The 27500-nt window shown below is 49.4% G+C and overlaps 1 protein-coding gene across 3 annotated transcripts in view; it reads left to right on the top strand.

Annotated features, from left to right (window-relative positions):
• Positions 1-27500, top strand: part of MAPKAPK2 (MAPK activated protein kinase 2) — a 47960-nt gene that overhangs the window by 18325 nt on the left and 2135 nt on the right. For 2 of the 3 annotated variants that reach the window (XM_081493261.1, XM_081493264.1), the window contains exons 2-8: positions 24244-24383; positions 24571-24635; positions 24883-24962; positions 25445-25571; positions 26180-26255; positions 26619-26743; positions 27321-27406. In XM_081493261.1, the coding sequence (XP_081349387.1) occupies positions 24244-24383; positions 24571-24635; positions 24883-24962; positions 25445-25571; positions 26180-26255; positions 26619-26743; positions 27321-27406 (699 nt within the window). Of the gene's footprint in view, positions 1-24243; positions 24384-24570; positions 24645-24882; positions 24963-25444; positions 25572-26179; positions 26256-26618; positions 26744-27320; positions 27407-27500 lie in introns of all 3 variants that reach the window. The other variant, XM_081493263.1, reaches the window with a different exon arrangement.

Raw genomic sequence — 27500 nt, 5'->3', positions numbered from 1 at the left:
TCTTCTGCAAAGTTACCCCAACACACACAGCCTCTATTTTTCCAAGCCGAAGGAAGGGTCTGTCTGACAAACAAGTTTGTTTTTTTTTTTTAGTATGGGGACTACTTCCAGATCCAAGAGACAACCTGAAATATATAGTTTGAATATAAAAATACTGGACTTTCTGGGAGATGTTGACAGTCATGTCATTTCTGAGTGTCTGTCACTCCCATGATGGGAGGAAGGTTGGGTGAGAACCCTTTCTGGTCCAGCTTGGTTAGCCCGCTGTTTGTTTCAGGTTTCTCTGTTGGAATTGGTGGTGTCAGTGGCGGAGGTTACCCCAACCACGTGTGATACTTACGGAGGTGGTATCTCACTGACCACAGGTGTGTACATTCAGTGCAGTCAGCCAGTTACTTTTATGGCCAAATGCAAAACAGCTGAGGAAGTCTAGGGAGCGATTTGGTCAGGGAATAAAACCAGCCGGTTCATCTGCAACTGAACTCTGGTCCTTGATGACATAAGCACAGATGATTCAGAGGCAGGGTTGGCTTGAGCGTATGCAGAGGTTCAGTCTTTTGGATGAAGTTCTAGTGGTCTTTGTGGAAGCTTCATCACTGGTTGAACCGAACTGTGAAAGATAACCACAGCATGCTCGTGAATCTATTCATCTGTTCACTGGAAGCTTATTGAGAAGGAAGCATGTAAACAAAATATTTCTCATGTATTTCAAATAGTAGAAGAGCTACATAAGGGGACTGAGCATGGAATAAAGTCACCCATTTCTCCAAACCCCAGACAGTCTTGGATTGTGTTGGTGGAACACCAGTCCTGAGATACCCTGTGATCAAATGAATCTGGGAAACATTCTTCAGCACACATTAACATTCTAAAGGCACTGAGAAGTCCTGTAGTAGAAGAGTCTGTTCGGCTTTGTATAACCTGGTGCTTCTGACATGTGTTGGGCCCCTTTTTCTTGATACCTGTCACTTATTAACATCCTGCAGAATACTTTTTGAGAAATGGTGGTGAAGTCTCCCTGCTCCGGGAGAACTGTCCAGTGATTCAGAGAAAAATTCACCTGACTATATGTTAACACAGGTTTGAGAGGCTTAAAAAATTGTGTGCACGCTGTGGGGTGTGGCAGAGCAGGGCCCCCTGGCAGGTGGCTTCCATTGATGTCGGCCTGTCTGCATTCCTGCTGGCTTTGTGCTTCTGGAGAAGGCTTTTGTCCTGTCTTGAACATACTGAATAGCAGTTACATCTGTCTTGCCTGGAAAGCGGCGGTGTGCAGCGTGGTGGGGGGTGGGGGGGAGCAAGCAGTGGGCGGTCTCCCCTGCTTGAGCCCCAGGCTACTGAGAGCTCCTCGCCCTTGGAGAAAGGGCTTGGTGATTCAGAGGCAGCTGCTTGCCAGGTCTGGAAGTGTATGGGCGCAAGAGTTAGCTCCCTTACCTCTGCGTGGCCTCCTTGTCTGATTGGGGGTCTCTGTACCTTGAGGTGGCCGCGTGGGAGAGGTAGATGGACTGTGTGTTTTCTCCCTTCCCCACCGGCCAGGGCGGAAAGGCACTAGGGAAACTCCATCACCTGGGGGAACCGAGATGAAGGCATTTTGGCTGAAATTTAAGTAAGGATTCAGAATTGGGAAGTGGACTTACTAAAGTCTGTGGAATTTTAAAATTTAGGAGTCCTAGGCTGGAGTTGTTTTCAGACCATTGGTGACCAGAGGTGGATGTGAAGATTGGTCCCCTTGGCGGCTGGCTCCTGAGGAAGGCCTCTTCCCTTGCAGAAGAGCCTCACTTCACACTTGAGTCCCCTGCGCGCCTCTGCGCCCTCCTGGTGCAGCTTGCTAGGAGGGCATGGTTGTTTACAAGGAAGTTAGCAACTGAGGGAAAAGGGGAGTGTTGGTGGGAGTTGGCAACTCTTCTGGAGATTGTGCACTGCCAGTGTCGGTGGCTTCCCTGGTGGCTCAGACGGTAAAGCGTCTGCCTACAATGCGGGAGACCCGGGTTCGATCCCTGGGTCGGGAAGATCCCCTGGAGAAGGGAATGCCAACCCACTCCAGTATTCTTGCCTGGAGAATCCCATGGACAGAGGAGCCTGGTGGCTACAGTCCATGGGGCCGCAAAGACATGACTGAGCGACTCACAATTCACTTAATGTAGATGGAGCTCCGTGTCCCGATGGCAGGCCCCAGACTTCCTCCCTGTTTGTGGGTGTGTGTGTTTGTATTTTTGTGTCGCTTCTTCTCTTTTGACCTTCCCAAAGGGAAGAGAGGTAGTCTGTCCTCAGGAACTAGGGTGCCTGTCCTGTCTCCCAGCTTCCCTGGCGTCTCCCTGCCTTCCCTCAGCTGCCGCCGCAGCGTCTGGTGTAGCTCAGGTGGGGAGGGGAAGCCCAGGACCCCGGCCGTGCAGGTGGAGGAGGGGAAGGGCAGCTGACCACCCCCCCCACCCCACCCCACACCCAGCTCTGGGAAGCCGGGAGTATTAGCGCTGCCGCCAGCCTGGGCTGTGTTTGCAGAGTCCCAGGCTCCAGTGTCCCCAGAGGGACCAGTAACTCTGAGCCCCCAGGACTGGTGGCCCCCAGGGAGGGAGCCCTTGCCAGGAAGCTCTGAGCTTACTTGAGGTGGGTGTCGGTAAGGGCAGCAGAGAGCTGGGCGGCGGCAGAGAAGGGGCGACTCCTCCCTCCCTCCCTCCTAGTCAGCTGGAATGCATCATCACCACTGCTGGGAATGCTTTCAGGCCACTTGTAGGAAAATCGGTCATTATGGAAATTCTTTGTGACCCGGGGTGGAGCTTTCCTTATTTAGAAGAACCTTCAGCTGTGCTCTTTCCAGGTCCTGGCACTGACGGACTGAGCTGTTGACCTGCTGACCCCTCAAGGCTAGAAGGCAGGGCGGGGCCTGAGCCTGACCCTGTCGTCTCTCTCTGTTTCCCCTTCACCTGCTGTGCCCTGTCCAGTCTTCACCTGTCCCGCTGTCCCCTCTCCCCATCCCCTCCATCCCCCCGTCCCCTCTCCCCTGTCCCCCGTCCCCTCTCTCCCCGTCTCTCCCCCATCCCGCCATCCCCCGTCTCGCTGTCCCCTCTCCCCCCGTCCTGCCGTGCCCTCTCCCCCCCATCCCGCCGACCCCTCTCCCCACCCCCGTCCCCGCTCCCCCCGTCTCCCAGTCCTGCTGTTCCTTGTCCCATCGTTCCTTGTCCCATCGTCACCTGCCCCTGCGGAGTAGGCAGGGTTTGGGGGATGGGTGGCCCTGCACCCCTGGTGTCCTCTTTCCCACAGGTCCTGGCCTTGTTGGGTCTGCGTTTCCAGCATGGCCCTCCTTGCAACTGGGGCACATCTGGACTTCGACAGGGTGTCCTGTTGTCCGGCCTGATGAGGATTCCAGATTTCCCCTAGGTGACCGGCCAGTTATTCCAGGAGAGGAGAGGGGTTTCTCCCACCGGCAGGCAGTCCCGCCTCCTGGGAGAGTCTTAACCTCTTAGCCGCTTGCCCTCACGCCCTCCTCCCAGGAGAATGGCAGAAAGGAAGTCCTGCCTGAAGTTGTGTTTTGGTTTGTGAGGTAACCTTGGTTTGAGAAGCACAGAACGTGTACCCCTCCCCTTGAAGATCTGAGGCCAGAAGCCCCAGCTTCTTTGGTTTCCAGGGAAACCAGATGGGTCAGGCAGAGAAAGAGGGACTGGTTATGGGGACTGAAGCTCCTGAGAGGTCCCAGGGGTCTCCTGTACTCTTCTGGGAATGGCTCTTCTCAGGGCCTGGGTTGTACCCCTCACTCCGTCAGCAGCCGGCTGTGGACCTTGACGGATGTGCTCAGTTCTCTGCACCCTAGTTTCCATGCATTTGAAATGAAGATCATGTCGCTGCACATGGTTTATGACTTTAAAGGGCTATAGAATATATAAAAATTAAACACATTTTTGGGTTGTATTTCGTAACCTAGAAAGAGAGAATCATGTTAAAGAATTTAGCATCAGAAGAAACCTTTGACCTCAGGTAGTCTAGGCTTATCCTAGAGAGGAGGAGACTGAGCACAGGTGCCTTGAGTTCAGATTCCCAGCAAGGTGACTGCAGAGCTGGGACCAGGACCAGGCCGCTCAGCTTTCTGGCATCTTTCTCTTGGCCAGCTCCAGGCCGTGTGTCCTCGGGGTGGAAAGCCACAGAGGAGGTAATCACACCACAGAAAATCCGACCGTCTTGTATACTGTAAGGTTTACATGGTCTGTGCTGTTGTGGGCAGGGAAACAGGGATAGTTAAGATAATTTTCACATCGTTGAAATTCGACTTTTCAAAGTATCAGTGGTTTTTTTTTTTTTTTTCTCCAGCAAATCTATTTTCTTAATTCGCTTGAATTTCCATAATATTCTATGTGCCAGAAACCTGCTGTGTGTTTGGGGCAGAGTACAGTGGTTCCTGTATTGGTTCAGTGTTGGCTGTGGATAATCTACAAAGTAGATAACTCACATGCAGACAGAGCTAGTTAGTTGCACCAGTCCCTTTTTTGAGGACATACTGATTTGATAGCCATCTCCTTGCTGTAGGAAACTGGCTGGCGCTCGCTGCAACTGTAATTGCATCTCTGCGTTCCTTGGGTCCTGTCTGGAAACATGGTTTGCACAGATGTAGTGAATAGTTGACTGTCAGAACTGCTTCCTCCACTGTCCAGGGGAAAGGACCACAGCCACAGAGGGGCAGGGCTAGGGTCAGAGAGCGATGGAGCAGTCCCATGGGAACAAGAACTTAACGCCAGTGAAGGTCTGAGTGGGCTCACATATGCTCCATCTTGGCTGAGATTTCCTGCCCCCAGGTTGGCCGGGCCCTTTGCAGTTCTGCCCTTGAGAGGCCCCTGTGTTGACAGAAGCAGTCCCTGTCCTTCCCCTTGCTGCTGTCCTGCCAAGACCTCCTGGCCACTCTTCTTTCCCCTGTGCTCCTTACTGGCTGTTGCTTCCTACATTCTCCTTCCATTAGGAAACACTTTAACAGGCGGTGAACTTGAGAGAATTGTACCGTGAACACCCATATACCCAACGACCTAAATTCTACCCATAACATTTGACTCTACTTGCTTTCTCATGTCTTTTCTTCATCTGTCTCTCTACGCATTTATCAGCCTGTCTTATTTTGAGAATGCATTTTATAGGAAGTGGCAGACATTAGTACCGTTTGTCCTTAAACATTTTAGCGTGTATAAGCACTGAAATTCAGTATTTGTTCATGCATTTAATTAATTATTTTGTGGTAAAATTTATATAGCAGGGAAATGCTCAGATTTTAAGTGTATCATTTGATGACTTTCATCCATGCAATCCAAACCTCCGTCAAGATAGAGAACAAAAATTTTTATTACCCTACAAGTTCCCTCATGCTCCTTCCCAGGCCATCACAATTCTGGTGTTTTTTGCACTAGGGATTCGTTTTGCCTGTTCCACAATGTCATATAAAAGGAAATTAATCACAGTGTCCTCTCTTATGTAAAGTTCATCCACCTGGTTACCTGTATTGGTAGCTTATTCCTTTTTATACAGAGTAGTTTTCCATTGTATACAGTTTGCTTATCCGTTCTCCTTTGGAGCATTTCCAGTTTTTGGCTATGATGAGTAAAGCTCCTGTGAATATTCTTGCACAAGTCTTTTTGTGGACATAATGTTTTCATTTCTCTTGGGTCAGTACCTAGGAGTGGGATTGTTGGGTCAAAGGAGGCAGTTACTTCTTGTTCTTGAAATAATGCCCTGTGTTCTGTAGTCAAGATTGTGAGTATCAGAAAACACCTTATTTGTCTAGATTATTCTTTCACTCAGTGTAGGAGTCCCCTGAGAGCCTCTGCCTGAGTGTGTCCGGGGTAAGGAGCTTACTACCTTACAAGCCCTTACTGTTGGGGGTCAGCTCCTTGTAATTTCTGCCATGGAGAGTCACATAGTCCTCTTCTCTGTGACAGCCCTATAGAATTTTAGGATTGTTATCACATCCAGTCTCTCAACTGCTTAGAATAATTGTCCCAGTTTACTGATTCATTTGTCCTGTGACTTTCTTCTCAGACCTTTTATGCCCTGGTCATTATTTTTTTGAAGTTTAATAGTTTCCTTTTGCTTAGACGTGACAGTGAATTCGTGTGATGTGAGAAGAGCTGGGTGTGGCTGGGTCTGGACGCCTGTCTTGATTTAGGTTCTTGATCTGCCAGGGAGCTGAAGGTGATGCTTACTTTTTGGCAGCTGCATCATGACCACATCATGGTATTAAATCAGATATTTGTAAAAAAAATACCACAAATCTAAGGTGATGTTAAGGTACTCCTGCAGCTTGAAGTCGTTTAGAACCTCTGATACTAACAGCATCTTGTGTGCCTTCTGCTTGCCATCTTCTCAGTTTGTGTTTGCCACCACTTTATGAGAAAGATGCTATTAAAACAAACTTAATAAAAACTGTTTGGTTTAAAACAGCGTTTGTCAGCTTGGGTACTATTGACTTTTTGGACTAGTCTGTTGTGGAGAAAGTCCGTTATGGAAATTGTCCAATGCTTCTTAGGAATTAGCATCCTGGTCCTCTACCTACCAGATCCCAGATACAGCCCTCTCTATGCTGCTCCAACTTGCAACAATCAGAAATGTCTCCAGACATTTTCAAATGTCTCTTGGAGAAAATCATCTCAGGCTGAGAACCATTCCCACAGTGTAGAACTTAGTAATTGATAAAAATTTAAATAATGGAGCTCTTCTGAAAGATAACCACTGTTACTCTTTACATGTCTACTTCCCTATTATGTTCATTCATTGTGCAGACAGTCCTTGCTTTTCACAGTTACAGTATACATGAATTTCATTTACTGCAGCTTAGTTAAATAGCACCAGTCCCAAAACAACATAGTTCCAGTTTGAGTTGTTCTGATATGTGAACTATGAGTAATTGTATAGAGTACAAACTTTGCTACTAGCTCTTCAGTTCACAAATCCCTATGTACCTAACAGATATGTGTTAGGATCAGTGACCAGTCACAGCCCTTCTTTGCGTCTGTTGGTGGTGGTCACTGCCCGTCTGTTGTTGAGTTCACATGGGCAAGTGTACAGCTGTTGTGTTGCTTCCTTGTCTCCTAGCAATAAACTCATGTGATGTTTTACAAAAATGGATAATCAAAAGAGGAAATTGCCCAACGTTGATGAAATTTCAGCAAAGAAATGAAAAATGGTAATGCTGAAAGTGAAATTCCATAACTGAACATAAGTGGAATTATAGAATAAACAGCTGACTGTAGAAATGTCGACACTGCTGCTGTTTGAGACTCTGCGTGTGCGGCCAGAGGAGTTAAGTGAAGGCAAGTTCCCTGACCCAGCAGTTGTGACGCAGAGGACGAAGTGCCAGAGGAAGTGACACTGGGAAAAAGCTTCTCACTGAAGGGACTCTTGGAGGTATTTTGCAACATTAAAAGCCCAAAGGATAAAATGTTGGAAACTGATTCAAATTTACAAAGACTGTGGCAATTTGTAAAGGCACGGAAAAGATGTTTGCTCTGTCTTGTATGTTAAACCTTGAGAAGGCAAGCCCTTCTCTGCCTGAGTTTTTGCAAAGAAACACAACACTCATTCTCAGTGTTTCTGTTTTTTAGTTACAGTGTGCTAAATCAATCTTAGTTTTAGACTAGTTTCTTACTTCTTTATTCATTTATAACTGACAGTAAAAGAGTTTTTAATTTTTTGACAAAAATTTGTAAAGGTCATGGAACAATCACAGTTTTCCCCATTGATGATAAAGATTATTTTGTATGGTCATTTGTATGGTTCCGTGTTACTTCCCAGGTGGCCCTAGTGGTAAAGAATCTGCCTGCCTGTTCAGGAGACACAAGAGATGCAGGTCCAATCCCTGGGTCTGTAAGATCCTCTGGAGGAGGGCATGTCAATCCACTCCAGTATTCTTGCCTGGAAAATCCCATAGAGGAGCGTGGCAGGCTACAGTCCATGGGGTTGCAAAGAGTCGGACATGACTGAGTGTACACACACACACACACACTACTAAGTAAAGCAAAAGCTGTCTATATTTACAAGAAAGTGGGTAAACACACACATACACACACACATCTGCCTTTTCTTTTTCAAAACATTTTGCAAAACTGGGACCAGACTGTGTGTATCAATCTGCAGCTTGCCTTTTTCATGGAAGAATATCTTTTTTGGAGAAATTTTGATCTCAGTTTATCTAGATCTACCTCCTGTTTTATAATCGCATATTACTTAATGTACCATTATGGGTATACCATAATTTATTTGACCAGTTTCTATTAGTGAGCATTTAGTTTATACCATTTTTTTTAACCCACTTGAAATACACTTGACTCTTGAACAGTGTGAGGGTTAGGGGCACTGACCCCCATGCATTAAAAATCCACGTGTAACTTTGCAGTCAGTCCTCTGCACCTGCAGTTCTGTATCCTTGGAATCAGCCAACTGGGGATGCTGTTGTCCTGTAGTACGTATTTATTAATCAAACTCCGCATGTAAGTGGGCCTGTGCAGTTTAAACCCGTGTTGTTCAAGGATTAACTGTAATGCTAAAATGAATATCTCTGACAGATACTGCCATTAGCCCCATTTAATGGATGGAAACATTGGAGATTAGAAAGTAAGGGAATTCCCTGGCAGTCCAGTGGTTAGGACTCTGCACTTCCACTCCTGGGGACCGAGGTTCTATCCTTGGTCAGGGAGCTCATTTAAAAAAAAAGAAAAGGAATGGAGATAACTGCCTAAGGTCAGGCAGCTGTTAATACTAAGCTTAGGGCTGGCTTGAATTTAGGGCAGTCTGATTGTAAGGCCCTTGCTTTTAACAACAATGCTTTATAGTTTCTCTTAGAAGTAACTTTTAACAACAGTAACAGCAACATCATCAAGAAACAATAGTAGTGTTTATTGAATTGCCCTATGAAGTAGGTACTGTTATTATCCCTGCATTGCAATGGAAGAAACTGGAGGTATAAGTTAGGAGACTTCCAGAATCTCATGGTTAGTTAGTGGGAGAACTGAGACTCATACAGGCAGCCTGCCTTCAGAGCCTTCGCTCTCACTCATTGAGTTGTATGGATCTGACTTCAGAAAGGTCTCTCTCATCACATGCTCTTATTTTAGTAGTTGTTTTTTGAGCCCCAACATATGACATTTTTAGGGAGTTACTTTGGCCCGTATTTTCACTTACTGTGATCTTTAAAAAAATCTGTTACCTAGCACATGCCCAGTATTTGAGTCACTTGCAAGTTTGATGAACTTCCTGTCTACTACATCTTTAGCCAGTGTATTGGTAAAATTGTAGGCAAAGCCAAGGATGGCATTCCGTGGTTTGTCACTGGAGGTGTTCTCTGGGTTTAGTCAACAAGCAAATATTTATTGAGTACATCCATGAATCCATGTATTAGGCCCAGGATTAGGAATCAAAAAGTAAACAAGACACGGTCCTAGTCTCCAAAAAGCACGTGGTCTGTATGGCAGAAGGAGGACCAGTGTGTGTGTTGAAGTAGGAACTTAACAAGAGTCTTGTGGGAGCAGAGAGGAAAGAGGGGCTGACTGTGCCTGGAAATCACTAGGGAGGCTTCACAGAGGAGGTGACTTTGCACTGGTGCTGGAAGGATGCAAAGACGTGGAGTCCTGACGAGGCGCGGTGTGTTTGAGGACAGTGGCTTTCAGCGTAGCTTAAATAGGATGAGGGCAGAGGTATGGGCAGGAGCTAGGAAAGACCAAGCTAAGGAATTGGGATTTTATTCTCTTAGCCAGTGGTGACGTTTAAGGAAGAAATCTGTCTTCTCAGATTTGCCTTTGAGAGGTTGATGTGGGAAGTGTTGGAGAGCAGACTAAGTCTGCTGTCTAGAAACTAGTTAGAAAGCATGGAAGGGCTGAGGGGACCAAACAAGTGGCAGCAAGACTGGAAAAGAGAAGATTGATTGGGGAGATCTTTCCATAGACGAAGGTGGATTGGCTCTGTTGGGGGTGGGTGGAGAGAGGCTGCAGATGACTGCTTCAAGATTTATATCCGGGAGCCTGGCTACATGTGATGTCATTGTCATTTATCGAGACTGGGCAACAAGTCAGAATGAGTGGCAAGTTCAGTTTGGTGCATGTTCAGCCTGTCCCCAGTGGCTCAGCAGTAAAGAATCTGCCTGCTAATGCGGGAAGGACGGATTCAATCCCTGGGTCAGGAAGATCCCCTGGAGAAGGAAATGGCAACCCACTCCAGTATTCCTGCCTGGGAAATCCCATGGACAGAGGAGCCTGGCGGGCTACAGTCCCTGGGGTCGCCAAGTTGGACACAACTTAGTGACTAAACAACAACAACACTTAGCCTGTCCTAGATCCATTAATAACACTTTAGTATTGGTCATTGATAACAATTACAAATAAACTCAAAGTACTTTGTCATCTCACTCCCTCTTTCTTTATCATCCCAAAGGTCTAGCAGGAGAATTTGTTCATGTCTTTTGTAGAAGTCAAGGACCCAGGCGTTAATATCTGTTGTTTGTTTGGCCTATAATTTAGTAAGCCTGCTGGAAAAGGTAATGTGTTTAAGTGTGCCATGACCTCTCAGGGAGCTAGCCCAGGTTGGTGATGGTCTAGTTCATGACCTGCACTAGAGCTTTGCCAGAGACAGATGTGACGTCAGGTGGTCCTCTTATTAGCAATTCTGTGTGCATATTGTTTCTTTTTCCTTGACTCCCTTTCCTTCACTAGGCTGAACTCCTTGACCCCCCCCCCGCCCCCGCCCCCCGCCAGTGCCTGGAGCAGGGCGGGCAGTGGGGGAATGCTAGCTGCCAAAAAGCCGAGCACTGCCCATTTTCCCCACAGCTCCTCGGTGATTGCCAGTGGTGGTTTGGGCATCACACCTGCTGCAGGTTCCTTCTGATCGTGGAGTGTGATTCTTCTGAGACTGGGATGTGTCTTTTAGCTCAGTCATCTTTGGGTGCTTATAAGTTGGTTCTTGGGTGAGCTTGGTTTTGACGTTGGCCCTAAATATGGTCCAGTTTGAAGAGCTTTCTCCTTGACAGAAAAGAGGGAGCACAGTCTGTATCATTTTGGTAGATGAGAGCCTCTGTCCCTCCCCATGAGGGGCTCCCTTCCTCCCTGGTTCTTCTTCCAGCTTTGCGTGTAGGTTTAAGACATATTTCAAGTGGTTCTTGCGTTTTCATCAGCTCTGCTCATCTGTTTTTGAGCTCATCTCACTCTCTTTGGGACTGTCCTGGGTTCTGGGCACTTGGCTCGTGTCTTTGGACACCTCCTCAGCGCCCTGTGCCGTGACCTTGCCTTTGGCAGCTGGGGATTATCGTGCTTTAGATGCTCAGAATCCACTTGTTGGAGACCAGGCCTTGTCTTTCCAACTGCATTCCCTTTTGGGATCTCTGCCTATACAGTACCTTTGTCTCAACATCTAACCATTGATTTTTCAGGAAGTACAGGCCAAACGATTGTTTTTGTCTCCAGGCTTTTTCTTCCCTCCTTTGAACTCCAGATTGACGAGTTTATCCCCCAATATGGTGTTCTTGTTGTTGTTATTGTTTTTGCTAATTGCGGTTTCTTTCTTTTTTTTTTTTTTTATGTAATTTACTAGCCTTTGCTTTCTGGTTAGAATCGAGTTCTAGGTAACAATTCCCTTCTTGCATCTTCAGCTGTATGAGAGGTGAACTCCTTAATGAGGCAAGATAGGAATGTGTCAGGGACCCTGCTCTTAGCAGAAAAGGACTTCGTCTTTCTCTCCGATGTCCATGTACTCATGGTGGGTGGTTGGAGCTCTGTCCTGCATCTGGGCCGTTTTCGTCAACTGTGTAGGAAAGAGCAGTTCACATCTCTTAGCCCGTATTCCCCCATGTGTTACCACAGTACCCACTTCTTGTTCTTTTTCGTTCTCTCTTCACCCAGCTGTCTTACAAGACCCTTCTCTTCTACTTTCTTTCTCAACTCCCTCCACGACCCCCAGATCCGCTGAACTAGCACGATGAAGATGAGCGGCGTTTATTGCTTCCAACTGAAGATTTGTATTTGCTTTTTAAGCTGCGTAGGGTCAGATGGATGGGGGCCATGTGTGGACCAGAAGCAGTGTTCATGATCCCCTTTCGTCTTATTTTCTCTTGATGGTTTCCCATCTCTGGATTTCATAAAATAATACTTACATACTACAAAGAACAGGGTGTTTCTCTCCCTGCCACTCGGATTTTAGCTTACAGCAGACTTGGATAGTCCTGTGTGTTTCCTCCCTCCCCCCATCCACCTGTGTCCGGGGAAATATGCCTTGTCTCGTGCAGTAAGACACAGCCTGTGTAGCTGTCCGGATCCATGATCCCCCATTTGGTTGGTAAGTGTGTGTTGCAGCTCCTTTGCGTCAAGCTCTGTGCTGGGCCTGGTGGACGCAGAGATGACTGAGGCCGACCTGCAGCTGGGAGGGGAGGCCTTTGGGAGGAAGGAGACAGGAACAGGCACTAGTATCAGCAGCCCGGGGTTTGTTTGTCGAAGCCTCAATTGTAGTGAAAACAGGGACCTGGAGGTTGGGGTCTGAATGGGGTTGAATTCTGGCTGTCATCACTAGCTGTGTGACCTGGGGCAAGTTGCCTTACCAGCCCCGGTTGCCACACGTGTAAATGGAGTCAGCAACTGACTGTTTTCCAGAGGCCTGTGAGGAGGTTTAAATACAGCATATTTTCTATATATAAAGTACACCTGATGCCTGGTCGGTGCAGTACACACGAAGATTCTTCTTTCTCTTTCTGTCTGCTGGAAGAAACAGAAATCTCTGTGTCCCGTGGCTTTTCGGTTCCTTCCCAAGACTCCTTCGTGGTTGACATCCACGCTGAGTGCAGGGCTTTTTTTCCAGATAAGTCAGAAGTGGTCAGCAGTGGTGGTTTGGGGCCACAGCCTGCTCTTTATCATATTTGGGTTGTTGTTCTTTAGCCGCTAAGTCATGTTTGACTCTTTTGCGACCCCATGGACTGTAGCCCACCAGGCTCCTCTGTCCATGGGCTTGTCCAGGCAAGAATATTGGAGTGGTTTGCCATTTCCTCTTCCAGGGGATTTTCCGAATCCAGTGATTGAACCCATGTCTCCTGTATTGGCAAGCGGATTCTTTACTGCTGAGCCACCAGGGGAGCCATATTCAGTTTATATACTCCTGGGAAGATGGCAGATCTTCTCATTACCTGGGCTCCGCTCATACTCTTGAGTACCAGCAGGGCCCCCCCGCCCACCGTGGTCCACGAGGGGTCCCCATCTCTGCTCCTCCTGCTCTAACAAGAAGGTGGACTTGCTTCTGGGGGACTCAGGCTGGTAGTCAAATGTAGGACCAAAGCATACCGCACCTGTTGAGAATCCCTAGACTTAATTTTTAGGAAGAAATACATGCGGATGATAGAGATCCAAACAATACAGAAAAAATGTAAAATGAAAAGGGAGAAAGATGGAGAAATATAAGCTTTTCTCTAGTAACTACTCCCTTTTGGTGAACACTGTTGATGTTTTTTGGGGGGACGTAATTTAACCTCCAGAAAGATGTTAAACATTCATGAGTCTGTATATTGTTTCCCTTTGCCTTAATCAAAACAAAACAACCACCCAAGTGGTATATTTTACATTCTATTTAGTACTTTCTTTCATTTTTGCAAATTTAAAAAATGCAGAAAAGAAAATTGTTACCTATGGTACAACCATTTATGTGTAGAGGCTTGCAGGATCTTAGTTCCCTGACCAGGGATGGATCCTGTGCCCCCCACTAATGAACCTTTTGGTATGTTTGCTTCTAGTTTTTGTGAACGTACTTTAAACGTTACCTAAGTAATGTGAATGCAGCTCCATTAAAAAAAAATTGGACATAAACAAAAAAGCCAAAGTATCCTTCTGTTCTCCGCTTTTCCGTTTATTAACGCCTGGTCCCCTCTCAGTGGTGAGTGCAGCCCTGCCTCTCCCTTTCAGCAGGCTGTGCCCACCCTGTCCTGTGTGCCACCTATCTCATCAGTTCCTTAGTGGTAGATGTTTAGGTTATGACCAATTTTTTTTCCATTAAGATGCTTTAGGAACACATTTGTAGGATGATTTCCTAGCTAAGTAGTTACTGGGCCTAAGGTTTGAACATTACGATTTTGATAGACATAGCCAAAAATATACCAGTTTATATCCCTGTTGTGTGTATGAGAGAGTGCCTTTTCCTCAAGAATCTTTGCATAAGCCCAGGAGTTTGTTTTTTTGGTTGGATGGCTTGCAGGGTCTTAGTTCCCTGTCCAGCAATGGATCCTACGCCCTCCACAGTGGAAGCCCAGAGTCCTAACCACTGGATTGCCAGAGAATTCCTTCTTTTGTTTTGTTTTTGGTCAAACATTAAAAAAAAAAAATTTGCCATTCTGGTGATAATTATTGTTATGTTTTATAAACATTTCTCTTTTAATGAGTTGCAGCAAGCTTCTTTCTTTTGATTTTCTCTTTCTTTGAGCTGTCTGTTCTTCTTTGGCCAGTTTTACATTGGATTGTTAATCTTTTACAATTGATTTGCCAGAGTTAACCTTTGGCTAGTACATGGTGCAAAATTTTAAAAAATTTGTTGTTTATAAGCATAACTTGTAAGCCTCTTGTCTTTTGGTTGGAGGCTGGTGCTTTTTGGCTGCCCAGGAGAGTGAGAGCGAGGCTGAGGCGGGAACCGCAGGGAAGGTCACACTCATCTTCCGGGCAGAGTGGCTCAGGGCTGTAAAGGCTTTGGGTACTGGGTTCCCTGCTGTAAGTTTTAGCTTTGCTTTGGGTTGGGATTTTCTCCCGTCACATTAATGAAAACCAGTAAACAATATGGAAAACCGCTTTTACCTCCCAACCAAATGTTTGGGAATGTGTGCGCCAACATGTAGGACCCTGATGATGTACTTCTGTGTGCGTTTTATTTCAGTGACTTTCTCGCCTTCAAAGATTGAAAAAAACGTGCTGTTAGATTTCTGTTTCGATCAGTTCCTAGGGGAGGTCCATCAGTTGCTCCTCTCTGAGCTGGGCAGAGGTTCTAGAGGGGGATCATACTCTTTCTGTCCCTGTAGATGTAGAGGAAAGCCATCATTTCACCCAAGACTTGTCCATGTCTCCTGTCTCATGTCCTGAGCTGAGCTGGATGAAGAGACAAGTGACACCTCTCTCCAGCCTTTCATCTCTGTGAAATTTGGGGAAAAAAAGAGGTTCTTGCTCAGCACCACTGCTGCTTCTGTGGCAGCACATAATTTATGTTCTTTATAGCACAAATCATGATGTGTAATTTAAAAAAAAAAAAACAAAAAATTTGCTCGTCGCGTACTTCCTGCACTAATGTGTAAGCTCCGTGGGGTCCAGGCTTGCGTTGTCATGTTCTCCGTTGTGTTCCAGCAGCTTCCACGCCAGCACGTGACGCGTGCCGGGCGTTCCAGGTTTGCCCAGTGATGATCGTCTGGGGAGATGAGGTCAGGGGCTGTGAGGGCCACGTGTCTCGCGTCCCCTTAACTGCTGCAGATCCAGGGAGGGGGGCTTTAGGGAGATCACACATGGTACCAGGACAGTGTGGACTGGGCCCGCAGCCTGTGACTCCGCAGACCTCCTTGTTCGCCATTCAGGGCTGTGGGGGCCAAGTTTCCCAGGTTTCAGGCTGAATGAGAGGAGAGGTCCCGTGATCTTTCAGCCAGACACGGATGCCCCGCTCCTAGCCGGAGCACTGGGGAGACGAGGGTCGGGGCTGGGTGAGCTGGAGAGGGCAGAGGGTGGTCGTGTGGCTCGCACTGCAGGTCTGCCCGTCTCCTCTCCTTAGGGGCCTGTGCGGCAGCGGGCGCCCACTGGGCACGAGCCACTGCCTTGCTCAAGACTCCAGAGTGCAGCCCCTGGCGCTGGTCTGTGCCCACGCCCCCTGGCAGAGCTGCCTGGGTGCCCACAGCCGCTGTTCCCCGGCCACGGGGTCTGGGGGTTTGAGTGATAGCCTCCGAGTCAAATGCAGAGAGCTGAGCTTCTCTGGCTCTTTAAAAAGTATATATGCTAATTATGAGTCACTTGGAGAATAAAAATATAGTAAAGAAAATTAAGGTGCCTATTATCATATCTTTCAGATATATCGTTATTAACATTTTACTGAGTGTGACTGCCTTTCCATATATATGTATATATACACACATATACAAGCTGATTTATACATCTGTGTACATATACATACAAGTATAAATAAATATACATGTGTATATGTATACATATACATGTATTGTATACATATGCTAATATACATATAGGACTATACTTACTTAAATATACATATAGGACTGCACTTAAAAGGTTTTTTAGAAGATCATTTTAAGGCTTTTAATTGGAGGAACATTGCTCTACAGTGTCGTGTTGATTTCGGCTCTGCAACACGGTGAATCAGCTGTAAGCACGCAGATGGCCCCTCCCTCTGAGCCTCCCTTCCTCCCACCCCTGTCTCCCCCGAGCTCCTCTCGGAGCCCCAGGCTGAGTGCCCTGTGCTGACAGCTTCCCACCAGCTCTCTGTCCCACACGTGGTCGTGTACCTGTGTCACTGCCCGTCTCTACTCGTCCCACCCTCTGCGACCACAGGTCCGTCCTCTGTGTCTGCAACTCTATTCCTGTCCTTCAGTTAGGTTCATCGGTACCGTTTTTCTAGATTTCATATATATGCTTTACTATACAATGTTTGTTTTTCTTTTTCTGACTTAACTTCACTCTGTATAACAGGCTATAGGATCATCCACCTCATTGTCGCTTGTTTTTTCACTTACAACCAGACAGACTTAAAGAAACTTCAGATGGAGATTTGTGCTGCAAAAGAAAAAATAAAGTGCTACTGTTGATACTGTCAAGGTGACTGAAACACTTAGAAATCCATTTCCCCTTAAATATTCTTCTGAAATATTCTTTTAATGATTGAAGATCATATAGATAAACTCCTGAAAAAGCATCTCTGTTGCCTGTTGCTGGGCATTTGGTTTGTTACTCATTTCTGGTTAAAGTAAGCAACGCTTACAATATATATAGTGTTAAATCTTCAGCTATGGTTAGTGCCATAGGGTAAAATTCTAAAATTCTTGAATTCTGGGATTTCAGGGTTAAAGAGTTGCTTTGCGCTTTCAGGCTTGTTTACATTTTCAGCCCCTGATGTTGGCTGTTGGTATCATGGATACTCTTGGGCAGATGTTTTGCCCTTTGCCCTTCCATGGGGTGGTGGGAAAGGGGCTTTGGGTGCAGTGAGAATGGGGTTCAGATTCCAGCGCTGCTGGGAACAGCCAGCTCAGAGACCTCAAACTGGTAGCTTAGTTTCTCTGCTCTTGTGTTTTCTCACTTACAAAATAGGATGCGTCCTTGTAGGGTGGGTGTGTGGGCTCCTGTTGGAAGTGCTTATTAGCACATGTTTGACTCAGAGGGCTCCCCTTTCCCGGGTCCTCTGGGTCCTCCAAGGCTGCTGCTTGCTTGCCGCCAGCCCTGTGCTCAGGCGCTTGCTGGGATTCGGCCCACAGCAGCAGCCCTCCTCCCCAAGTCCTCTTCTTTTTTTCTAGCCTGCTGAGCGCCTAGGTGGCCTCCTTCACAGAGGTGCCGCCCTTCTGCTGGGAGTGCAGAGAAGGTCTTACCAGGGTGCCCCACACGTGGGCCCCGCATTCTGTGCCTGAGACAGGCTTTCGCATCCCTCCCTCTGGGCACTCAGTCGTGGGGAGGATGGACGGCTTTCTTCTCTCTGCACACATGCACCCTGCCCCCAGCTGTCTAGGTGTGGTATGAAGGGAGAGGGAGACCCGGGGCTAAGATGCCAAGGCCCACTTCTCTCCGGTGTTCTGGGTGCCCCTCTCCTAGTGCCTGGAGCCGTCAGTAGCACCTTGAATGAGACGCGTGTGAGCGAGGTCCCTGCTCCCCGTCCCAGTGGAACTCATGGAGGGGTTTGGGGGCAGAGCAATAATAGTGACACTGTGCAGGGCTTACTCTGCCAAGCACCATTCTTTTTTTTTTTTTTTGAAAGGTAGTACCAGTACCATTTTATTTAGTGTTGTAGGAAATTCTTAGGTTACTTCTCAAAAACAAAAGCAAAGAAATTCAAAATTCCCAAAGTAACAAGGCAGGAGATAAGAATTCTATAATCCAGAAATGCTGAGTGAGCTTTCAATCAGAGGGAAGAAGAGGTCACGTCAGTAGCTCACACAATAGATACTGAGGAAACCACAGGGTTGAGATTGGTGTAGACTGGAGGTTAAGCTCTCCGCCCCCCCGAAGGCAACAGATCCTTCAGCCTGGAGGGACCATTCGTCAGTGAATGGGTCTAAAAGAGAAGGGGCACGGGGAGTGAAGATTGTGCCTAATTTTACATCAAGTTGCCTCTGGCCTTCAATCTGGCAGGTGGCTGAGGGTTGTGGACCCTCCCCACTCTGTGCCCTTCTGAGCTCCCACCATCAGCAGAGCTAGAAACCACACATGTGTGCCACTCACTGCCCACACACCCTCCACTCCAGGTCAATGGCTGTTCATGTGGCGAAGGGCACACTTTCTTGCTCTTCCATTCCGCTACCTGGGGAGGCTGACCCACAGGAAATAAAAGGGGTGGGCAGGACATCTGTCAAAGCCCAATGACAGAGATGATATGAAACAACTGGGCAAAGGATTGACATTTTTTTCCAGATGCTGACCTCCAGTGGAAGTTCATCACAAGGTGTTTGGTATTTCATTGGATGCTTCCCTGAAGTACTGACTGGTCTTCTGGGGGTGGGGGGTGCGCAGCAAGGCAGGGCCAAGAAGGAGCTGCTTCTGCTTCTGCAGGGCATGGCTTCCTCCTAGGACCCATCAGTTCAGTGAGCATTCTCAGTAGCCAGAGGCTAAACCAGACTCTCCTGGTGCAGACAGCTGGGTGTAAGCCCTCAGACCCACATCCAAGCACCATTCTTGGTACAATAATTCATGTAATGTACATGTGTTAATTCACTTAGAATGGGTGGGTACTGTTATTATCCTATTTAGTAGATAAGCCTAGACAGCATATTAAAAAGCAGAGACATTACTTTGTCCACAAAAGTCCTTCTAGTCAAGGCTGTGGTTTTACCAGTAGTCATGTATGGATGTGAGAGTTGGACTATAAAGAAAGCTGAGAGCAAAGAATTGATGCTTTTGAACTGTGGTGTTGGAGACGACTCTTGAGAGTCCCTTGGACTGACTGCAAGGAGATCCAACCAGTCCATCCTAAAGGAGATCAGTCCTGAATATTCATTGGAAGGACTGATGCTGAAGCTGAAACTCCAATACTTCGTCCACCTGATGCGAAGAGCTGACTCATTGGAAAAGACCCTGATGCTGGGAAAGATTGAGGGCAGGAGGAGAAGGGGACGAGAGAGGATGAGGTGGTTGAATGGCATCACTGACTCAATGGACATGAGTTTAGGTGGACTCTGGGAGTTGGTGATGGACAGGGAGGCCTGGCGTGCTGCGATTCATGGGGTCGCAAAGAGTCGGACATGACTGAATGACTGAAGTGAACTAGTAGATCAGGAAACTTACGCACAAAAGGATTAAAACTTCCCCAACTTCACACGCTTGGTGAGTGGTGAGGGGATGGTCCTTGGGGACCTGGGGCTTGTTCCTTCCTGTCTGTCCTCAGATTGGCCTCGCTGGTGAGCAGCGCTCAGACCCTGGCCTCTGTTTCTTTCCACTTCTCTGGCTCATCAAGGCTTAGAATGCTGACCACCCTGGATCGTCATGCGATCCCATGGTGGAGGATTTATTTGGTGGAGGATATAAGGCAGACTGTCCTTTTTGCCTCCAGATTCCAGCGAAGACAGAGGCATGGAACAGTGTTTTGTTTTTTTGTTTTGGATTTAAAATTTTTTTGAATTGGAGTATAGTTGATTTACAGTGTTGTGTTAGTTTCAGGTGTACAGCAAAGGGATTCAGCTATATGTGTATGTATATTCACTCCTTTTTAGATTCTTTTCTCACGTAGTTTATCACAGAATATTGAGTAGAGTTCCCTGTGCTATACAGTAGGTCCTTGTTGATTACTTTATATGTAGTAGTGTATATCTGTTAATCCCAAATTCCTAATTTATCCCTCCCCTTCCCCTTTCCCCATTGGTAACCATAAATTTGTTTTCTGTCTGTGAGTCTTTTTCTCTTTTGTAAATAAGTTCATTTGTATCATTTCTTTTAGATTCTACATATAAATGATATCATATGATATTTGTTTTTGCTTCACTTAGTGTGATAATCTCTCTGTCCATCCATGTTGCTACAAATGGCATTATTTCATTCTTTTTATGGCTGAGTAATATTCCATTGTATTTATGTACCACATCTTCCCTGTCTTGGCTGTTGTAAATAGTGCTGCTATTTGGATGCATGTATCTTTTTGAATTGGAGTTTTTCTGGATACATACCCAGAAGTGGGATCGCTGGATCATGTGGTAATGGATCAGTATTTGGGAGAGTTCCCTCATTGCCACCATCACCCTCGAGGCTCCTCCCCAGGCAGCGGGCACGGGTCTGGTCCCTGGCTCCTGCCACACCTGTAGGTAGGCGGCCTTGCCTGTTGCATTGCAGTTTAGTACATGTGACAGTTAACCTTCTCTACCGGGCAAGGGAATTGCAGATGCAAACTCTAGGGGGCCGAGGCAAGTCACAGTATTCATTGCAGGCTTAGCATGGGCTGAAAATGTTTTATAATCCCCTCAGGCATTCCTTGTCTCGGGGCCTCTGGCTTTTTGGTGGGAAGACCCTTCCCTCAGCCGGGGGCCCTCAGGGCTGCGGTCCTGGGCCTTTTGGCCTCTCCTGTCCTTGTCCAGGCCGAAGAGGTGGAAGCCTTTCCATGTGACTCTCTTGGCTTCTGGTCGAGCCTGTTACGTTCCTCTGTTGGTGGCCCCTGGCAGCGAGTCAGAATCCTGTTTTCTCTCCCTGACGCTCCTCGGGCCAGAGCTCAGCACCTCCCCTGTTGGTCTTTACTTAGCCCAGTCCTCCAGATTAGCACATTCCTGCCTGCCTCTCTGCTGGCTTCTGTACCCCACAGCTGTCCACACAGCCTCTTTGGCTCTTCACGGATCTGCCCCAGTGACATCAGCCAGCCTGGAAGCCTGACCGAGTTGAAGGTCTTGCTTTCATTGTGTGGGCTGATTTTTATATCCATTCAAGGATGTCTGATACATCCCTGACTGTCAGTTACTGGTATTCATGGGAAATTCTTACTCGGCTTCTCTTAGAATTTGAAAATACTACTCTGTCCAACTTTCTTGTTTTGACAAGCTGAGAAGTGCAGAACTGGGATGCAAATTGTGTGGGATTCGCAAAGCCAGGTTTGTTGTACTACGTCACTCCAGCTCCTCTGCCAGCTACGGAGTGAATTGTGTGCAAATCTAAAGGTGGAAGGTGAACCTAGGCTTCCTGGCTGCATGTTCTGTTTTGCCTAACGCCTCACACACTGATGTGTCTAAGGTAAAGAGAGCAGGCAGAACCTGCAGTGTGTGCTCTGAGTTCAGGAGGGGCTGAGGGCCGTGCATGTGGTTTGGGCCTTGGTATGTGCTCACTTGGAGAAGGAAATGGCAACCCACTCCAGTGTTCTTGCCTGGAGAATCCCAGGGACGGAAGAGCCTAGTGGGCTGCCGTCTATGGGGTCGCACAGAGGCGGACACGACTGAAGTGACGCAGCAGCAGCAGCAGTGTGCTCACTTAGCACAGCTGTGGAAAGTTTGAGCAGAGCTGGTTTCTAGGCGGTGGTCACGGGGCTGCAGACACAAACCCAGCCTACGGTCTTGCTGGTGACTTGTAACATCAGGGTTTGTCGGTTATATCAGAGTGTTCCAGCCTCAACTCAGAGGTGACAGAGAGGGCCCCTGTGCTGTGGCAGTTATGCTGATGGTTTGCAGAGGTGAGTGCCTTTCTGATAACGAAGCGTGCTTAGAGGTTCTTTCATTAGAAGCTTGCAGTGGCTCTGTGAAGGAGGGAGGCAGATATTCTAACCCCTGACTTGCAAATGTGGAGCAGGCTCAAAAGGTGACAGTCTCTCCAAGGCTGTGCAACCAGAAATTGACAGATTTCAGACCCAGGCCCAAGTCTCTCCTAACTGCAGATCCTTCACCTCCTGTTGCCTCTGAGTGAATGGGACAGCTTGGGCTTCAGCACTGTGTGCCTGTAGAGGGCGATAGAGGTCTTTCTTTTTAGATTGTTCTGAGAACTTTTTCTCTTGAACTCTTTGAACTTATCAGTCTCGCAGCAGATTATCTCACTGGGTTATAAGCATTTTCTGTGTGGCGACCTCCCCGCAGGCCCCCTCCCCCAGTTTCTTTCAGATTGTTGTTCAGTCGCTCAGTCGTGTCTGACTCTTTGTGACCCCATGGACTGCAGCCCATCAGGCTTCCCTGTCCTTCATCTCCCGGAAGTTGCTCAAACTCATGTCCAATGATGCCATCCAACTGTCCCTTTCAGACTGAGACTCTTCTTTTTGGTTTTGTCATCTAGCATAATGTGTGGTCCATAGTAGGAGCTCTGTAAATGGTTGTTGAATTGAAATACTTGCAAATGAGATTGGCCAGAGTCTCTTCCTGCTTTTCATAGTGTGTGGGAAGGGAAAATAACCTTTTTGAATGAATGAAGTTGAAGGGAGCAAAACTCAGGATCTGTGCAGTGTCCCTAGACTGCCAGCAGGTGGCAGTGTGACCCCGTGGTGACTGCTCCCTAGGAGACTGAGTTATCTGGGCACCTGTTGGTTGCATCTGTGAACCCAGTTTGCATTTGGTGATCTGAGACTAACAAGTCTTGGCTTCCACCCCTCCTCTAAAAGTTGCATGGTATCATGGAAAAAGTTTAGGCTTGGGAATCCACGTGGCCTGGATTCCAACCCGGGCTTCCCCCAGGAAATGAGCCTGGGACACATTGCTTCTTTGAGCCTCAGTTTCCTCAGCCTGTAAAATGGGCAGCTGTTGTACAGTTAGGCAAAGCCCAGCAGGTCATAGACTATAGCATAACTGAATGTTAGTTTTATTGTTGGAAATACCTGGTTTGGTTTTCTCCTTCCTGTGTAGTCTGGCTCCTTTCTGGCCATCTGATCTTCCTCACCAAGACTCATGCGCTTCCCAGCAGTGTCTTAGTGCTCCTCTGTATCACCCCCCCCACCTCAAGGTACCCCTTGGTACCAGAGTGACTGCCTTGGCACAAGGTGCCATGCGTGGGAACATGGTGCCTTCTGTGCTGCTTTCAAGAGGCCTCTCTGCAGATTTCCTGTGGAGTGCTGCCTGACCAGTGTTGGGTCTTAGTAAAGAGCTTGGGATTAATGAAACCGGCTTAGACTAGTCAAGTCTTAGCCTTTGAGGCAGGTAAGGGAGCCGGGCTCCTTTAACATGTTGGCATCTGGTCCCCGAAAGAAGAGGGGTTGGGAATAAGGCTCACGTTAAGTGACTTGCTCCAGGTTGGGGATCTATTAAGAACCAAGAGTTAGATCACGCTGGCTGGCTCCTGAGGCTGGCTGTTGTTGAAAAGATATGGCTGTGGATTTGGTATGCTGGGTTTAGGGATCTTAGAGCTTCCTTCCCTAACAGATCTGGAGGCTCCCCTCTCTAGGCCCTTTTCCACGGTTATCTGGATTTTCCTCAGTCTATCTTCCTACCCAGGCGTTCTGTACTCTCTGCCTCCCAGTGCTCAGCCCTGCCCGCCTTTTGCAGTAGGCTTCACGCCCTTAGCTGGGGAGAGGCCCAACCGTCTTTCCCTACATGGTCTAGGATGGTCTCAGGTCAGCTGTGGAGACCTCATAAGGGGTCATCCTGTTGTTTCTTTTAGAGCAGATAAGAGAGCTGCAGAGCCCCAAGTCAGGCTTGGGAGGGGGTGCGGGGCTGTGACAAGAGGGCTGGTGCAGGCTGGGTAGGGGCTCAATGGACCGGGGTGGGGGGCGGATGGACCGGGGCGGGGGGCGGATGGACCGGGGCGGGGGGCGGATGGACCGGGGCGGGGGGGCGGATGGACCGGGGTGGGGGGGCGGATGGGCCGTGGTGGGGGGTGGATGGGCCGGGGTGGGGGGTGGATGGGCCAGGGTTGGGGGTCGGTGGCCTGTGGGACCAGGGTGGGGGGTCGATGGACTGGGGTTGGGGCCTGATGGACCGGGGCGGGGGGGGGGAATGGGTCAGTGGCCTGTGGATCAGGGTGGGGGGTGGATGGGCCAGGGTTGGGGGTGGATGGGCCGGGGTGGGGGCTTGATGGACCAGGGCTGGGGGTGGATGGCGTGCTGGTGGGGGCTGGCGGGCACACAGGCTGGGCCGGGGGAGGTCCAGGCGGGGCAGCTCGCCCCTGCGGTCCCTCAGGAGGTGCTGGCTTGCAGATGCTGCAGGACTGCCCCAAGGCCCGCCGCGAGGTGGAGCTGCACTGGCGCGCCTCGCAGTGCCCGCACATCGTGCGCATCGTGGACGTCTACGAGAACCTGTACGCGGGGCGGAAGTGCCTGCTGATCGTCATGGAGTGGTGAGCAGCCCTTCCCTCTGGTTCCCCGCCCAGCCTGACCCTGCTCCCCGTCTGGGCCCCTTCCCTTCTGAGGACTGCGGCGGGGGATGCTGAAATGCAAAATGCAAACTTCTCATTCCTTTTGGGGGGCAGTGGCGAACGCGGTAGTGTGATGTCACGGCCCCATCTCACTGTGGCTTTATTTCAGTTTGGACGGCGGAGAGCTGTTCAGTCGAATTCAGGACCGAGGAGACCAGGCCTTCACGGAACGAGGTAGAAAGGGTCTGTTGTGGGGCCCGGCCGGGCGGCGGGGCTCCAAGGGCCTGCTACCGGGGAGGTGCTCAGGCCCGCCGTCCCGCCTGCTGCTGGGGCTCTGCCCGCTCCTGCGCCTCGCCTTCTGGGGCAGGTGGGGGCGTCGGGGGCCTTAGGCTTCCCAGGGGGGCTCTTGCTTCGGCCTTTCAAACCTAAGGACACGTCTTGTGACTTCGCTTCTGTCTCCCCGCTCCCGTCTCCTCTGCAGAGGCCTCAGAGATCATGAAGAGCATTGGCGAGGCCATCCAGTATTTGCACTCGATCAACATTGCCCATCGGGATGTCAAGGTACCAGCTGCTTGTACTGCCTGCCCCAGCCCCCAACCCAGGGGGCCAGGAGACCGTGGGGGTCAGGGTCATGGTGGCCCTCGGAAGGGTCCCCAGGGTCATCCTGCATCCCTGCGGCCTGGCTCCCGCGGCAGAGAGGGCAGAATGCCTCTCTGCCCCTCAGGCCCTGCCTTCTCTGGGCAAACCCCGCTCCTGGCCAGGAAGCCTTCTGAGGCCGTGCTCCTCAGCCACCCCCACAGCCCCACCTTCGGTCTGTGTCCCTGTGGTGCTCACTCTGTCTCTGCGGTAGTGTCTTACTCCCACGCCTGCTGTAAGCCCTTGGGAGGTGGGGGCTAGGGGCCTCCTCGTGTGCAGATTGGATCGCAGGGGCTGGACACGCAGTTGCTGAATGGTGGCGGGGAGGAAGGGAGGAATCGTTACCCTGTGGGTTTCTGATGGCTGCTCACAGGTTCAGCAGACATACTCCTTATGTCTCTCTCTAGCCCGAGAACCTCTTGTACACCTCCAAAAGGCCCAACGCCATTCTCAAACTCACTGATTTTGGCTTTGCCAAGGAAACCACCAGTCACAACTCTCTGACCACTCCTTGTTACACGCCATACTATGTGGGTAAGTCCAGAGAAACCCTGGGGAGCCCATCTTTGCCCGGAGCCTCTCCCAGAGCCTCCTCTTGCTGGTCTCAGGGCCCCAGGGCCTAGGAGAGTTGTGTCTACCAGCCCTTTGTCACCCCGATTCGGAGGTGACCTGACCTGACGTAGGCTTAGCAGATCTCAGCTGGGCCTGAAGTGATAGAGGAAGTTACGTGCCTGAGGTTACGGGTGGAATTTTGTGCACGTGCGCCCTTGCACTGAGAAGAGCCCTTCTCCCCGTCAGACCCCCAGGGGTGTCTGGGATGTGCCTCTGGTTCAGGACCCCCAGCCGACTGCACAGAGTAAACTCTCAAAATGTGTTTGTCAAACTAAAAGGCAGTCTGAAAGGCTCTTGCAGTTTATGACTTGCTTTATCTGGAGATTCTGGCTCTCGGGCTCCCCCCTGAGGAGGGTCTCCTGGCTCCTTTACCCAGCCCTGGGCCTGGGCTACGACTGTCGCCCTTCCCGGCCTAGCTGCGGTCCCGTCATGATGGGCTGAAGGGCTGGGTGGGGACACCACCCACAGAGGGCCTGGGTGGATCCCGGTGTTCTGAGGACCAGGCCCACTGCCTTCATCTTTGTTTACAGCTCCAGAGGTGCTGGGCCCAGAGAAGTATGACAAGTCCTGTGACATGTGGTCCTTGGGTGTCATCATGTACATCCTGTGAGTGTGGGGAGGGGCCTGGGAACGCAGGCTGGGCGGGCATGGACGGAAGCCTCTACCTCTGGGTGAGGGGACAAGGCCGCGGTTAGCATCCCGTTCTGGATGGGGGGTGCCCTGGGGGGGGGCTGCGTGTCCCCTCTCTCAGAGTTGAGTGGACTCTAATAGCTCAATGCTACAAATTAGCTAAGGGGCAGGAAAATGTGTGGTTTAGATACTTGGTATGTTGGTTTCCTGGGCCCTGTCCCTGACTTTGTACCTGAATCAGTGAGTCCCAATTTCTTTGTGAACTTTGCAAGAAGTCCTGGTGCAGGACCCTAAATAACATCAGCTCTGTTCCTCTCGTCCCACTTCCTCTCGGCTCAGGCTGTGTGGGTACCCTCCTTTCTATTCCAACCACGGCCTTGCCATCTCTCCGGGCATGAAGAGTCGCATCCGAATGGGCCAGTATGAATTCCCCAACCCAGAATGGTCAGAAGTATCAGAGGAAGGTAAAGAGCCCGTGTGTGTGTGTGTGTGCATGTGTGTGTCTGTGATCTCCCATCAGTGACGTGGCTCTGGGTCTTCACCGAGCCCACACCTGCTGGGTATGTCCTGCCTGCGTGTCTGTGTGTCTGTATGTCTGTGTGTGTGTGTAGGGATGATCTCCCATCAGTGACGTGGCTCTGGGTGTTCACCGAGCCCACACCTGCTGGGTATGTCCTGCCTGTGTGTCTGTGTGTGTGTATGTCTGTGTGTGTGTGTAGGGATGATCTCCCATCAATGATGTGGCTCTGGGTCTTCACCGAGTGTGTGTGTGTGTGGGGATGATCTCCCATAAGTGACTGGGTCTTCACCCAGCCCACACCTGCTCTGTGTGAAGGGCCCAGCAGGGCCGGGGCTTAGGACGTGCAGGGCCGTCCGATGGTGGAGCTGTCTGTAATGGTCCTCTGGGCCAGCATCTTGGGTGGTCTGTGTCCATGCCCCCTTTGAGTCTGGCTTCTCCCTGAAAACTGGGAAGGAGCAGGAGGGGAGGGTAGCCCCTGAGCTGTCTCTGTCCCCTGTGGACACCCCGCTTTCCTCCCGCAGTGAAGATGCTCATCCGGAACCTGCTGAAGACAGAGCCCACCCAGAGGATGACCATCACCGAGTTCATGAACCACCCCTGGATCATGGTGAGCCCGGTGGACTGGAGGCACCTGGGTCCATGCGGCCGGTCCCTGCGGACCCCACCCCGCCCCAGGTCTTTAGTCGGACCCTTTTCTCTGC

The sequence above is a fragment of the Giraffa tippelskirchi genome, chromosome 5, assembly GCF_054371585.1.
Source record: "Giraffa tippelskirchi isolate mGirTip1 chromosome 5, T2T-mGirTip1v1.2.pri, whole genome shotgun sequence".
Lineage (NCBI taxonomy): Eukaryota > Metazoa > Chordata > Mammalia > Artiodactyla > Giraffidae > Giraffa > Giraffa tippelskirchi.
The sequence above is the reverse complement of the archived record's forward strand: the minus strand, read 5'-3'. Positions and strand labels throughout refer to the sequence as shown.